The sequence below is a fragment of the Cordyceps javanica genome, chromosome 3, assembly GCF_051103115.1.
Source record: "Cordyceps javanica chromosome 3, complete sequence".
NCBI lineage: Eukaryota > Fungi > Ascomycota > Sordariomycetes > Hypocreales > Cordycipitaceae > Cordyceps > Cordyceps javanica.
In genome coordinates this window covers 4987420-5000313 of record NC_139297.1, presented here as the reverse complement: position 1 = coordinate 5000313, position 12894 = coordinate 4987420, and the positions used below count along the sequence as shown (strand labels likewise).

Here is a 12894-nt window from a genome sequence, read left to right as displayed (position 1 = left end):
GCGGAGTCGCGGACGCTTTACTGGCATCATCAAGAAAGCTGCGTTCCGCATCGTGCGTTCCAGGAGGCGCTAGATTTGCATAATGATGGTGCTGCTTGGGGCTGTGGTGAAGGCGGTGATGCGACTGCTGCGGCTGTTGCTGAGAATGATGCTGATAGGCTGAATGTTGCTGCTGCGAGTGAGTGTGCTGCGAGTGAGTGTGCTGCGAGTGAGTGTGCTGCGATTGATACTGAGTTGACTGGTCTTGTGGTTGCGGTTGCGGCTGATGTTGATAATGATGAGCTTGAAGCTGCGGCTGCGGTTGCTGCGGTTGCTGCGGTTGTAGTTGATGAGGTTGATGTTGATGCTGCGACTCCTGATGTTGAGGCTGGTGCTGCTGGGGATGCGGCTGCTGAGGATGTGGCTGCTGGGATCTGTCCCGGTGTTGTTGCTGAGCTTGATGCGGATGTTGCTGCTGATGTTGCTGCTGATGCTGCTGCTGATGCTGCGGCGGCGGCGGCGGCTGCTGGGGCCTATCCTGTTGCTGTTGCAGAGGTTTAGGCTGTTGCTGCTGCTGCTGCTGCTGCTGCTGCTGCTGCTGCTGGAGATGCGGCTGCTGAGGATGTGGCTGCTGGGGCTGATCTTGTTGTTGTTGCTGAGCTTGATGCGGCTGCTGGGATCTGTCCCGGTTTTGTTGCTGGGGTCTATCCTGTTGCTGTTGCAGAGGCTGATGTTGCTGCTGCTGCTGCTGGGGATGCGGCTGCTGGGATCTGTCCCGGTGTTGTTGCTGAGCTTGATGCTGGGGTCGATGCGGATGTTGCTGCTGATGTTGCTGCTGATGCTGCTGATGCTGCTGCGGCGGCGGCGGCGGCTGCTGGGGTCTATCCTGTTGCTGTTGCAGAGGTTGATGTTGCTGCTGATGCTGATGCTGCTGCTGATGTGGCTGCGGGTTCGGCTGCTGGTGCGGCTGCTGAGATCTGTCCCGGTGTGATTGCTGAGGTTGATGCTGATGCTGATGCTGATGCTGCTGCTGATGTGGCTGCGGGTTCGGCTGCTGGTGCGGCTGCTGAGGTCGATCCTGTTGCTGTTTCTCAGCTTGATACTGATGCTGAGAGGGGGCAGGATGCGACTTCTGAGCTTGGTGCTGCAGATCAAGGGAGTGGCGTGCCTGAGACTGGTGCGGCTGAGGTTGCTGAGGCTTCTGAGTCTGTTGGGGATTATGGGGTTGATGCTTCTGAGGCTGCTGAGGCTGCTGGGTTTCATGCTGCTGTTTTTGTGCGATAGTCTCGGATTCGGGTGTTGGCATCGAGTTTCTGTTGCGACTGGCATCTAGATAGCGCTTTGCCTTGGCAGTCATGTCATCGTAGGAAGCCGCAACAGGAATATTGGCAGCCCAGCCGGTCTTTTGCTGGCGAGATGAGTCGCTGGGAATCGGACTTGGCGGTGAACGGCCGCGCTGGGGGAAGAAGGTCATCTCGTTTTTGGTCTCGCCATTGAGAGCAGCGGCGGGGGCACTCTCGCCGGGCAGTTCACGCGGAGAATGGCTGCGCTCCACGGCGGGCCGAGTAGCGATGCGGCTGTAAGCTGGCGTGAAGGATGGCTCCGGAATCATTGTCAGCAGCTGGGAAGCCATCAGGCGAGATCGTGGATCGTGACTCAGGCAAATCTCGGTAATTTGTCTATACCAATCGGGGATGTTAACTTCAGGACCCAGAAGCAGCGGCCTGCCCTGGATTTCTGGCTCATCCTCCTCCATTGCCAGAGCCCAAAGAAGCATGCCAAGCTGGAAGAGATCTGACTTGACGCCAATATACAAGGAGAGGCGCTGATTGGTCTCTACGAGAGGTTTTGCCTCGGGGGGTTCCCAGCCTACTGGGCAGCCGCGGCGGTTGACGTCGATGATGCGGGCATTTTCCTTGTCGTCGAGAACGACATTGGCAAGTGTCAAGTCTCCTTGGACGAAGCCAGACTCGTGAAGATCGGCCACTCCATGAATAATCTGACGAGCCCATCGCTCGCGCTTTCGCCATGGGATGCCGAGATATGTCGTCTTGCAGTCGTCGTAAATCTTGTCCATGAGAGTGCCGTTAGGGCAGTAATCGAGGAGCAGAGCTTTGACAATATCACCATCATCGTCGGTAACAAGCCCTCTGAAGCCAATTACATGATCGGACCCTTGTAGACTGTGGAGGGCATGTATTTCGTAGAGAAATTCTTCAACTGTTTCGGCTCCTGGCACCTCTTTCTTGACCATAACTTGGTCTCCAACACGGATTTTGTAGACGAAGCCAGACATGTGTGCATCGAAGATGATGTCACATTCCTTGACCATTAAACAGTTGAGATGCTGCAACGTGTCAGCGCGGGGGTAGTCAATTTTTTCCTGGGATGATTAGCAAGCGGACAGCAAGTGCAGAGACGGAATACATACATTGGCATCTTCAACGACGTGTACGTGCAAGCGGCCGTCACTTGTCTTGAGCATTAGATTCGTGGTGGTATCGTAAAACTGAATGTCTGGCAGGCTGTCGCGAAGAGCCTCGTAGATCTTGGCACTCTTGTCTCTTTGGAGGGTCATGTTGGCAAGTTCTCCTTCTAGCGAATCTGGCGGAGCATTTCGATAGTCCAAGGAAATGGTGACTCTGCGCCACAGAGCATCTCTTTCGCGATATGTGAGGAAAAATTTCTCTCTTTTAGTGCGGTCACGAAAGTGCATGCTCAAATTCAGGATCCAGACGTTTTCCAGCTCATTCTGGATGAGCGCCTCAAACTCATCACGAGGCATGTTGGTGGTGTCGGGCAGGTTAGTGCCTGGGATCAAAGTGACGCCAGGCTGCAGCCTTGGAGGAGGCACATGTATGGGTGCTTTTCTTGGGGGCTCATCATCGTCGTCTGAATCCTGGGGCTCCTCCTCCTCCTCGAGGAGGCGGGGCGAGGATGTAGCGGAAAAGGCGAGGTCGCTGTAATGGTCATAGGCGGAATCAAAGGCACTCGGGGTGGCAAAGGAGTTGGCAGCATCGCGACCAGTGAGATAACTGAATGGAGATTTGATTTCGGACGAGACAGCACGGCGCTCCTCTGGGAGCATCTCTACCGGTGTGAGATGCTCTCTGCGCTCCGACAGCTGGCGCTTCAGAGTCTGGGTTCTCGGCAGGCCAGGCACAACCTCTCTTGGGGGTCGGCGAGTGTTGTCTTGGGCAGCAGGCGGGTCAAAGGCGGCAGGGCTACGGTGCTTTGAGCCGTTGTCGCTGTGAGTATTGGGCGGCGGGTGAGTTGAGGCGGGAGGTGATGACTGCGAAGGCTGCGAAGGATGGGCAGGTTGCGAGGGCTGGCTAGGTTGTGATGACTGAACAGGATGCGATGATAGTGAGGGTTGCGAGGGCTGCGAAGGCTGCGAGGTCTGCGCAGGTTGCTGAGGTGGAAAATCGGGATGTGCGGCCTGAAGAAGCTGCAGCATGGCCTGGTCCGGGTCATATATGGGAGGGGCCTTGGAGTTGGAGTCATTGTCGGGTTGGGCCGCCATGGCTGCGACTGACTGCAGCGGTTTGGTGGCTTGTGCTTGTTGTCGACAAACAAGTGGGCGAAGCGACGAGGCGACAGGCGCACAGCTGGCGGAGAGAACGTGAGGCAAGGAAGCTGCTATTGGTTCACAAGTATGAGCAGCGGCGTGGTTAATGGGCTGTTCTGAGCATGTGAAGAGTGGTGAGCTATATCTCTCTCTGGCAGGCGACCAGGGGGTGGTGGCGAGAGGACGACGACGGCCAGAAGAGTCAGTCAGCAGTGCGAGAAGTTAGGCAATAACTCGATGGGGCGGCGCAAAGCTTCCATGTAGACGGAGTACGGGTTGGAGCAGGCGAAGCAGACGGGATGATTTAGCGTATAGGAAGGAAGATTGTCTTTGGGAGGAAGAAGAAGACGGCGAAGAAAGAAAAGAAAAAAACGTGTGATTGTGCGGTAGTTGCTGCTGGCGGGTTGGCTGCTGGCTGGCTGGCTGGCTGGCTTGGGCGCTTGGGCGCAGGAGGGCGAAGGGGCCAGGCAGGCAGGACTGCTGACCGTCTATTCCCCTGGCAAGGGTCTGTTGGACTCGGGTTACCAGGCAGGCTGACAAGAGACTGGGGTGGGTAATGATGTAATAAGAAGACAATGGACGGTAGTTGAATGAAGGAATTAGAAATCAAAGGAGGATAAAGAAGGATAGATGAAGGTAGAAAAATGGTTGACGATATGTGCGGGTGATGAAGAGGGATAGCAGCAGGTGAGTAGCACAGAAGTGGTGGGAAAGCATGTAGTGGCAGAGAGTGAGGGTATGCAATTCGTATGAAGAGTACAAATTACAGTTGAGGGTGGAGGGGGAGTACGGAGTATGGAGGTTGACAAAAAGGAGGGAGGAGGGTGGTTGGTGGTGATGGTTTGAAATGGGAGGACAGAATACAGAGTACGCATAGGAATCACAGGCGTCTACCAAGGAGCTGGGTGGTTGCAGCAGCGAGGGTCTAGACCAGGAGGAGGTAAAGTTCAGATAAGCAGCATTGATTTTAGGTGGCAGTAAATTTAACTAGGGGAAAAAAAAGATGGAAATGAAAGGGAAAAACACAGAAAAGGAAAAGGAAAAGGAAAATTGTGAGAATACAGAATAAAATAAATAATGCGTAGCTACTGGTGCCTACTGGTAGTTATATGATGGAAAACATAAAAAAGAAAAATTAGTCGACAGGGGTTAGGCAGGGAGGGAGGGCCTGGAAAAATCAAGGGTAGCAGTGCAGATGCTGGCACTGGCAATTGGTAACTTAGTAGGTACATACTCAGTAAGTTACTAGGTGCTGACAGCCAGCCATAACTACTAAGAGAGTGGGCTGGGGTGACTTGGGTGATGGTGATGGTGGTGGTGGTGGTGGCTTGGTGGCAGTGGGTAGCAGCGAGTGATACAGAACAAGTGCACCTCGTTACTGAGTACTGGTACAGTGAGTGGGCGCGAAACTGCAACAACGAGGTGGCAGGAAAGCGGGGGCAACAAAGAGGGTGGCTGGTCTCTTTCATTTTCTGGCCGGCCGGATGGCTGGCAACTGGTTTAGTTTGGCCTAGCGGGCTGGCAGCTGGCACGGACCGGCAGGCCGACGGCCACGGCCCACGGGTGGGGTGGGGTTCCGGCCCATGAAAGGGGACAAACGGGCGCGCCCAAGCAAACGGGCAGCAGTACAGTAGTTCCTGCGAGCCCAGTCGTCCAGATAATAATAATTAAATTAATAGATGAATTTTATCGGCATCCTCAACGTCAACGCCCCTACTACAAAGTAAAAAGGAGCAGAGCAGCAGCCAGTGCGCCAAAGAAGAAGGGAAGAAGAAGAAAGGAAGAAGAGAAAGAAGGGGGAAAAAAAAAGTAATTCCGGGTAGGTGCCTGCCTTTTTTTCTTTCTCTCCAAATTACATTTCCGAATACTGAGTAAAAGACAACTCTGACCCCTCCATCCATTCTCGTCATTCATGGTCTGTTCCATGCGTCTGCCCCTCCCCCTCCCCTCTCCCACCCCTCGTTATTCATGCGATGCGGCTTGGCCTGCCTGCCTGACCGTGCGTGGTGGCTTGATTGTTGTCCCTCTACGGATTAATAAGTTACGATGTGCCTCACATAATGAGCAAGGGAGGTCACTTGCCCACTGTACTGCGCTACACTGACTGCACACGCACGCACTCACACACAACGCACCTCACGCACATGTACTCCATACTCTCACACAACCCTTCCTTCAATCATGCTCCCTCACTCACTCCCTCACTCACTTACTCACCAAACAAGCGGCCTGCAGTCTGCCTGTGGCTTCCCATTTCCCATTCTCCAACTTCTCCTTCTTCTTCTTCATCCGTCACTCTCATGCCGCTCCATACATACTGCATGCCAACCAGGATTCTATCCTTCTTTCCGTCTTCTTTTCTCCTTCTTCTCTTCTTCCTCGCTTATCCCATCTATCCATGGTCACCGTTCATCGTCGGGCCGTCACCCATCATCGGCCCACCAGCAACCATGAATCAGCCATCACTACCCTCCATCGCGCATCGCTCATCGCCCGTCCATCGCCCACCAATGTATTGATTTAACTTTCCACCTGCATCATGAGCTAATTCTCGCCCTCCCGCTAGCCCCAGCGTCCGTCCCGTCCCCCTCCCCCTGCACCATGCTCACATCCCCCGCCCCTGCGAGACCCAAATATACGGCTGATCTTACTCGCCCAAAGAAAAAGACAACGGCCATCATCCAGCCACGCCACTGTTGACTCGCTCTTCCCGTCGCCAACCTACAACGCCGCACCACTGGCCATGCGACAACTCCTCTCTTCGAATAGGCGCTTGTATTAGTAGGAGCTCAATGGGCGTCATACCCGATATCATCGACATCACCCACAACGACCCTCCTCTGTTGACCGGCTCCCTTTGCTTTGGCTGTGGGTTAGTTTTCGTGTTTTTGTCCTGCTGAAACGCCCTCATCGCCCGGGCGTCATTATTTCTCTCGCCAAATCAATGCCTGCAACGCGACGAAACCGGAACAACTGCAAATGCCTCGCAGGGACACGACCAAGCGCCAAAACCTGCCACCACTTCGTAATAATTCTTGTCCAGACATGACACCACCAAAACTACCTACCAGTTTGTTACTCCATACTATGGTTTTTTTTTTGTGTACCTCACGACCAGTCTCGGAACTAATGCCCTCCGAGCTCTCAACAGCCTTGCATTTCCAACTACACATGCACTTCAACAGCATATACTACGACCCCAACTACCCACAAGCCTCAATGGGCCACGCGGGAGTCATACAACTATACAATCGACGCTACTAATCACACAACACGGACAAGGTTCGACTCCTTCTATTTTAAACACCGCTTCTGGCTCGTCCACATTTTTACTTGGCCCCCGACTCCGCATCGGGTCCGGCACTTGACCAGGTTGTTCCTCGCTAGCGCGCCCTTGCAGAAACTCCCCCCTCTTACACCGAGAAAGACTTGAACTACACCAAAAAAGAAAGAGAGTGGAAGACAGAGTTGATAGCATGTCTCAGAAGCAGCCGGAGAAACAGTGCCTATCGTGCAACACCAGACTTGCAGTCCGTGCCGACTGAATACTCTATCTACTATTAGAAGCCACATCCGTGAACCCTGCAGCGTCAAGACTGAATCTAGTCTTGCGCTTGCAGCGTCCGTGTGCGAGAAAAACCGACTGTTCATGCACACCTTGCGTTGCGTCATGCTATCGCTTCTTTGGCTCCCAAGGAGCACAAAGTCCCCGGCGAGACCCTTCTCGCTCCTTTGCATGCGTGCCCAACGACGCTTTCCATGCACCCCAAGTGGATGTCGAAACTAGTCCGCGGCCGACTTGGTTGGTGTTAGATTCAACCACGTCAGACTCCCACACACATAACACTTTGGTTCATGGCCATAATCACTCCGTCTGGCAAATCGCTGACGCACTTGGATTTGTACTCTCCATCTTTGGCCGCCCCCGTAAGGCTCGTCTTGGGTTTTTCTCGCGCCGAGGGCGGCGCGCGCCCGACGCATTTCTCAATATCGGGTAGACGTGCATATAGTGGCGCTGGGCGCTTGCCAACCTCACAGCATCGCTCTGTCACTCTTGTCTCGAGAAAACTACCACCTTTTCCCCGCCAGGCTGTGTGAATTCAGCCTGTGAATTCGACCTTGTCCTGATGTGCTAGGCTTTCTTTTTCTTTTCTTTCTTTCCCTTCTCTTGCTCTGCACTAGCAGTATCAATATTGGAGCAAGGGAGCGCCAAGATCAGTAGTGACCTGCTACCAGTTCGACAACCATGTTGCCGTGTTAATAAGTGAGGCGGTCAAGAAAGGAAACCAATAACTTGTCACCGCCCCAAAATTTCCAAAACACGACAACAACGACCCCAGCTCCGGAAAGCGGATGCGGTTCCTCCCAAGCTAGGCACGTCCCGCTGCCATGGTCCTCTTTCTTTTTTTTTCCTTCTTTTTTTTCGGAGGGAGGTAGGGGGGGGGCGAGCTTTGTCCACTTGGCCGGGCCAAACCCTGACTGAACTGCTGATTTCTTCCCGCGAAAGCCCCCCTTCCACCAAAAAGCAGACGGACGTTGAAAAAAAACGGCACACAGGAAAAATGGTCATGTTACGCAGCAGAAAAGGAACCAACGCATCCAATTAGTTGATCAGTGAGCGCACTGCAGAATCATGATGTAATTCGACCTAGTCTGCCTGTCAGGCCACCTGAGCTTGAAGTGCAGACTCATGTCGCGCAGCATGCGAGGCGTAATCAGTCATAGAAAATCCATGTTCATGCCTCTCTCTCTCTCGTTCCCCCCTCGTTTCTCTCATTTACTCATTCCACATGTCGTGTGTGGTGCCATGTCATGCCGGCCCAACTTGCTGGCAACACGTCCTTGAAAATGCAGCAAAGATTTACAAAGATAATCAGGTAATAGTCAAGTCTAAATTGTCATTCAATGCTACCTTTGTTTTTTTTTAAAGAAATCTAGATACAGCAACAATATCAAGACTATTTTCCTGTATTTGTTATTTCCTACTTGTATTGGCACGACGTCCCCTTCTTCCACACATTCTTTCTAATATACAAATATACCGATGGCCAACCAATCTCCCTCTACCATACCATGCCGAGAAGAAAAAGTAAAGTAACAATATAAAGTTGAAAAAAAAAAGAGAATGAACCACCATATAAATCAATGCGTCATCAAGACGTGTCAAAACTTGCCAGGGAGAGAGGAGGGGGGGGGGTTTGTGCAACGTCAGACATTGGCATGCCTTGGTCTTCCAACTTTTTTTTTTCTTTGCCTTCCATTTCCTGTAGTCGTGCATTGAAAATTTCCATTTTTCAAGCAATGATCCTGGTCAGATGACCTTTTTCCCCCCTTCTTTGAACCTGCTTTGACCCAAGCATCGGATTGTTGAAAAGAAGAGGAAAAAAAAAAGCAATGGCGTTTTGGTGATCCCGGCCTTGTGCGGTGGCGTTGGCAATACATGCAGCGAGCGGCCCGTGCAACAACGGCAAACCCCCCCGTCTGGATTTTTTTTTGTTTAATTCTTCTTCTTCACAAGGCTCTCATGACGTTCGTCTTTGGACACGGGATTCGTCTGTCGAACGTAAAATTCCTGGAAATTTTGTGTTCCCTGAGCTATGATGGGTGTGGCTGGAAGAAAAAAAAAGCAAAGAGTCCTTGTCTGCATGTTGTCTTCCTTGTATCGTACAGTATTAGGTATCAATGTTGTAGAGCCAGCGTTTATTCTTGAGTTTTTCGTTTTGGCATGTATGCAACCGTCATTCCGATGCAGTCCGTCTCTTATTGTTCGTCGCCTTCGCCCTCCTTCTTGCCGTCTTTGATCACCCTGCTCTTATTGGCCGCGGCACGGTCCAGGTCCGGGAAGACGAGGTCAAAGACCTGCGAGTACCATTCGACGGGGTGGCCCTCAATGCCCTCCTTGATGGCCGCCGGCAGCTCCAGCCAGTCCGACATGCAGTCCTTGGGGAAGATGATGGTGGTGCAACCCGCGCGCCGGGCGGCCACCGTCTTCTCCCGCAGGCCGCCGATGCGCAGCACCTTGCCAGTCAGCGTCAGCTCGCCCGTCATGGCGACCGTCGGGTTGACGGGCGCCTCGAGCGCCAGCGAGAGCAGCGACGTGGCCATGGTAATGCCCGCCGAGGGGCCGTCCTTGGGCACAGCACCGTCGGGCACGTGCAGGTGCATCTTGGCCTTGTCGAAGAAGTCATTTTCGGGGAACTTATTCACCATGAAGGACTTGGCAAAAGAATACGCAATCGCTGTCGACTCTTTCATAACCGACTTGAGGTTGCCGGTAATCTCCATGCCGGGACGGGTGCTCTGGCGGAGGGGCGACTGCAGAATGGACTCGATATACATGGCAGCACCGCCCATCTGCGTCCATGCCAGGCCCATGGCGACGCCAGCAGGGCTGACTTCGTAAAGACGGTCTGATGTAAAGACTGGGGGTCCAATGTAGTCGGTCAAGTTATCCTTGCCAATGGACACTTCAACAGAGTCCGGCACCTGTAGAGCTGCGCGCGGCTTCTCGGTCGTCTCCTTCTCGGTTGCCTCTGTGCTGGGCTGCTCTTTGCCGTCAGACTGAGCTGCTTGCTTGGCCTTTTTGGCAGATTCCTCGGCAGCCTCCTTGCCCTCCTCCGTAAGCGCCTCCTCTTCCGGAATGGCGTCCTCGCCGAGATCCTGCACAATCTTCAGAGCGGATTTGCGGTACACCTTTTCGATCTGCTTCTTCAGATTCCGCACACCAGATTCGCGGCAGTAGGCCTTGATCAGTTCCTCAACTGCTTCATCAGTGAGGGTGACCTTGGCGTCCTTGAGACCAGCAGCTTCCTTGGCGGCAGGAGCAAGGTATTTGTTGGCAATGGCCTTCTTTTCGTCCGCAACGTAGCCAGAAAGAGTAATGAGTTCCATACGATCGAGTAGTGGTCGGGGGATAGTGTCGGTCATGTTCGCGGTGCACACAAAGAGAACCTTGGACAAGTCGACCGGAACATCCATGTAGTGATCCAAGAACGAGCTGTTTTGCTCGGGGTCGAGCAGTTCCAGGAGGGCAGAGGAGGGATCGCCCTGGTAGCCACGGCCAATCTTGTCAATTTCGTCAATGAGAATGAGAGGATTCTCAGTCTGACACTTCTTCAAAGCTTGGATAATGCGACCAGGCAGAGCACCAACATATGTTCTGCGGTGGCCCTTGATTTCAGCAACATCGGTAAGACCACCCACACTGAAGCGGTAGTATTCACGGTTCAGAGCGCGAGCGATTGACTTGCCGATACTCGTCTTGCCAACACCAGGAGGGCCCACAAAGCAGAGAATCTTGCCTTCGACGGAACCACGCAGCTTGCCGACGGCGATAAATTCCAGGATACGATCCTTGACATCTTGGAGACCATAGTGATCCTCGTCAAGAACCTTGACCGCATTAGGGATACCGAAATTCTCAGCACTTCGCTGGCCCCAAGGGATCTGGGTCAGCCAGTCCAGGTAGTTTCTTGTCACGTTGAATTCCGAAGCGGCAGTCTCGAGGTGGGCGAGTTTGTTAACCTCCTCATCAAAGACCTTGCGCACGGCATCAGGCATGGCCAGCTTGCCAGCCTTCTCCTTGAACTTTTCAACGAGCTTGTCCTTGCCGTCGGACTCGAGACCGAGCTCACGGCGAATACCTTTCATCTGTTCCATCAGCCAGTATTCACGCTGACGTTTGCTAATCTTGCTCTCGACATCCTTGGTAATCTTGGACTGGAGCTGGGCGTTCATGAGCTCCTTCTTGAGCACAATCAGCGCTTTCTGCATGCGCTCCTCGACATTCATGCAGCCCAAGACTTCCTGTAATTCGGTCTGCTCTCCAGATGATACGGCGGCAGCGAAATCCGCCAGTTTCGCGGGCTCCGAGGTCACATTGCCAGTAGATTGACTCATGGAAAATGTAGAAATCTGGTCCCTAAACAAGTTGTTCATCGTAGCAACCTCCTTGAAGACGTTGACAATCTCATTTGTGACGGCTCGAATAACGGGGCTCTTGGGGTCGTAGGGTTCGTCCGCGAGGTTCTCGACATTGACCAGGCTGACGGGGTATTTCTTGAGGAAGGAGGTGGGTTCGTATTTCTCAGCAACTTGATCCGGCTTCTTGTCGACGGCCGTCTCTTCGAAGCTGGCGACAACGTCTCCCTTCTTATCGGTGACGGGAGCTTCCTCGGAGGCGGGTTTGGTGGGGATAGGCTCAGGAGCTTCGGGTGCTTTCTTTGCTTCTTCCTTTTTCGCTTCCTGTTGTTGTTGCTGGGGTGTAGGTGGGACAAGGCTGGAGAGCTTGATTCGGCGGTGAGGGTAGAGAATCGCGGTAAGGGCACCTTCTTGGCCGTGGATAGGGAAGGCACTCGTAATTTGGGCAAAGACGCCGACATCGTATACATCTTCAACATTTCGGATGACGTCTTCATCTTCATTTTCGTCTTTGAAGAGGAAAGCACCGACGTACGGCTGGCCGCGCTTAATCGACTCGGTTATTGCGGTGGCGACATCGGGGTCCTTGATGGTAATGGCCTTGTAGAACCCGGGAAACAATGGTCGGCGAGCAATGGGTATAGCTAGAACTTGTGGGTAGACGTCTGGTACGACGGGTTTCTGGAGGGCCTTTTCCGAAGACTTGCGCCCTCGCTTACCTCCGTCACCGGAGCCGTCACCGGAGGCAGCACCAGCGGCGCCGCTGGTGCTGCCAGCCTTGCTATCTTGCCCCTGCGAAGTGCTATTGTCGCTCTTGGCAGAGACGCTGGCGTCTGTGTTGGCATCCTTGGACTCGCCTGCGGCCTTTTCGGCAGCCGCAGCCTCCTTCTTCTTGTTCTCAAGGTTGGCCTTGACCTCCTCCTCAGAGAGGGGCTCGGTGGACTCGGGCTCGGCCGATGAGTCGAAAAACTTGCTCGGCTTATCCTTTTCTTTGGCCATAGAGGCCGATGTCGAAAAGGACAGTGCGGGTATGCGGCGTTGGGCCGGTGAGGGCTGCAATCTCCGAGCGCAGCAGGCGTGCTGCTGTGTGTAGTAGTGCGCCACGGCAGGAAAGCCAACGGCGGCGGCTCGCGTGCTGGTCGTCGACGGCGACGCCGCGCGAGCTGCCGCACGGCCGAGCAAGAGACGCCCGGAGACGCGGGAGCGCGGGATCATGGCGGCGGTATTATGTGGTGCCGATTGAAGAGCTCCGAGAGCTGGCTCGGAGCACTCGCGAGGGTCTCGAGACTGGGGGCGGGCGTCGGGGCCAGGGGCCTAGGCACGAAGCAGCCAGGCAGTTTTCCGATGAGAGCGATGCTTAGAGGGGGTTTCGAGCTTCCGAGCGAGCAGAGGGCCGGTTATGATGTGAATTGGACCCAGGCAAGCCC

The 12894-nt window shown here is 53.9% G+C and overlaps 2 protein-coding genes across 2 annotated transcripts; both read right to left on the bottom strand.

Moving 5' to 3' along the window:
• Nucleotides 1-69: 69 nt before the first annotated feature.
• On the bottom strand, nucleotides 70-3502 carry V2A60_005685 (protein kinase family protein; the record flags this gene model as incomplete). Its single annotated transcript, XM_083256993.1, has 3 exons — nucleotides 70-1081; nucleotides 1110-2362; nucleotides 2411-3502. The coding sequence occupies 3 exons, from the start codon at nucleotides 3500-3502 to the stop codon at nucleotides 70-72; spliced, it is 3357 nt and encodes a 1118-aa protein (XP_083113119.1).
• Nucleotides 3503-9307: 5805 nt separating this feature from the next.
• V2A60_005684 (Lon protease C-terminal proteolytic domain-containing protein) lies at nucleotides 9308-12682 on the bottom strand (the record flags this gene model as incomplete). Its single annotated transcript, XM_083256992.1, has 1 exon — nucleotides 9308-12682. The coding sequence occupies one exon, from the start codon at nucleotides 12680-12682 to the stop codon at nucleotides 9308-9310; it is 3375 nt and encodes a 1124-aa protein (XP_083113118.1).
• Between the last annotated feature and the right edge of the window lie 212 nt (nucleotides 12683-12894).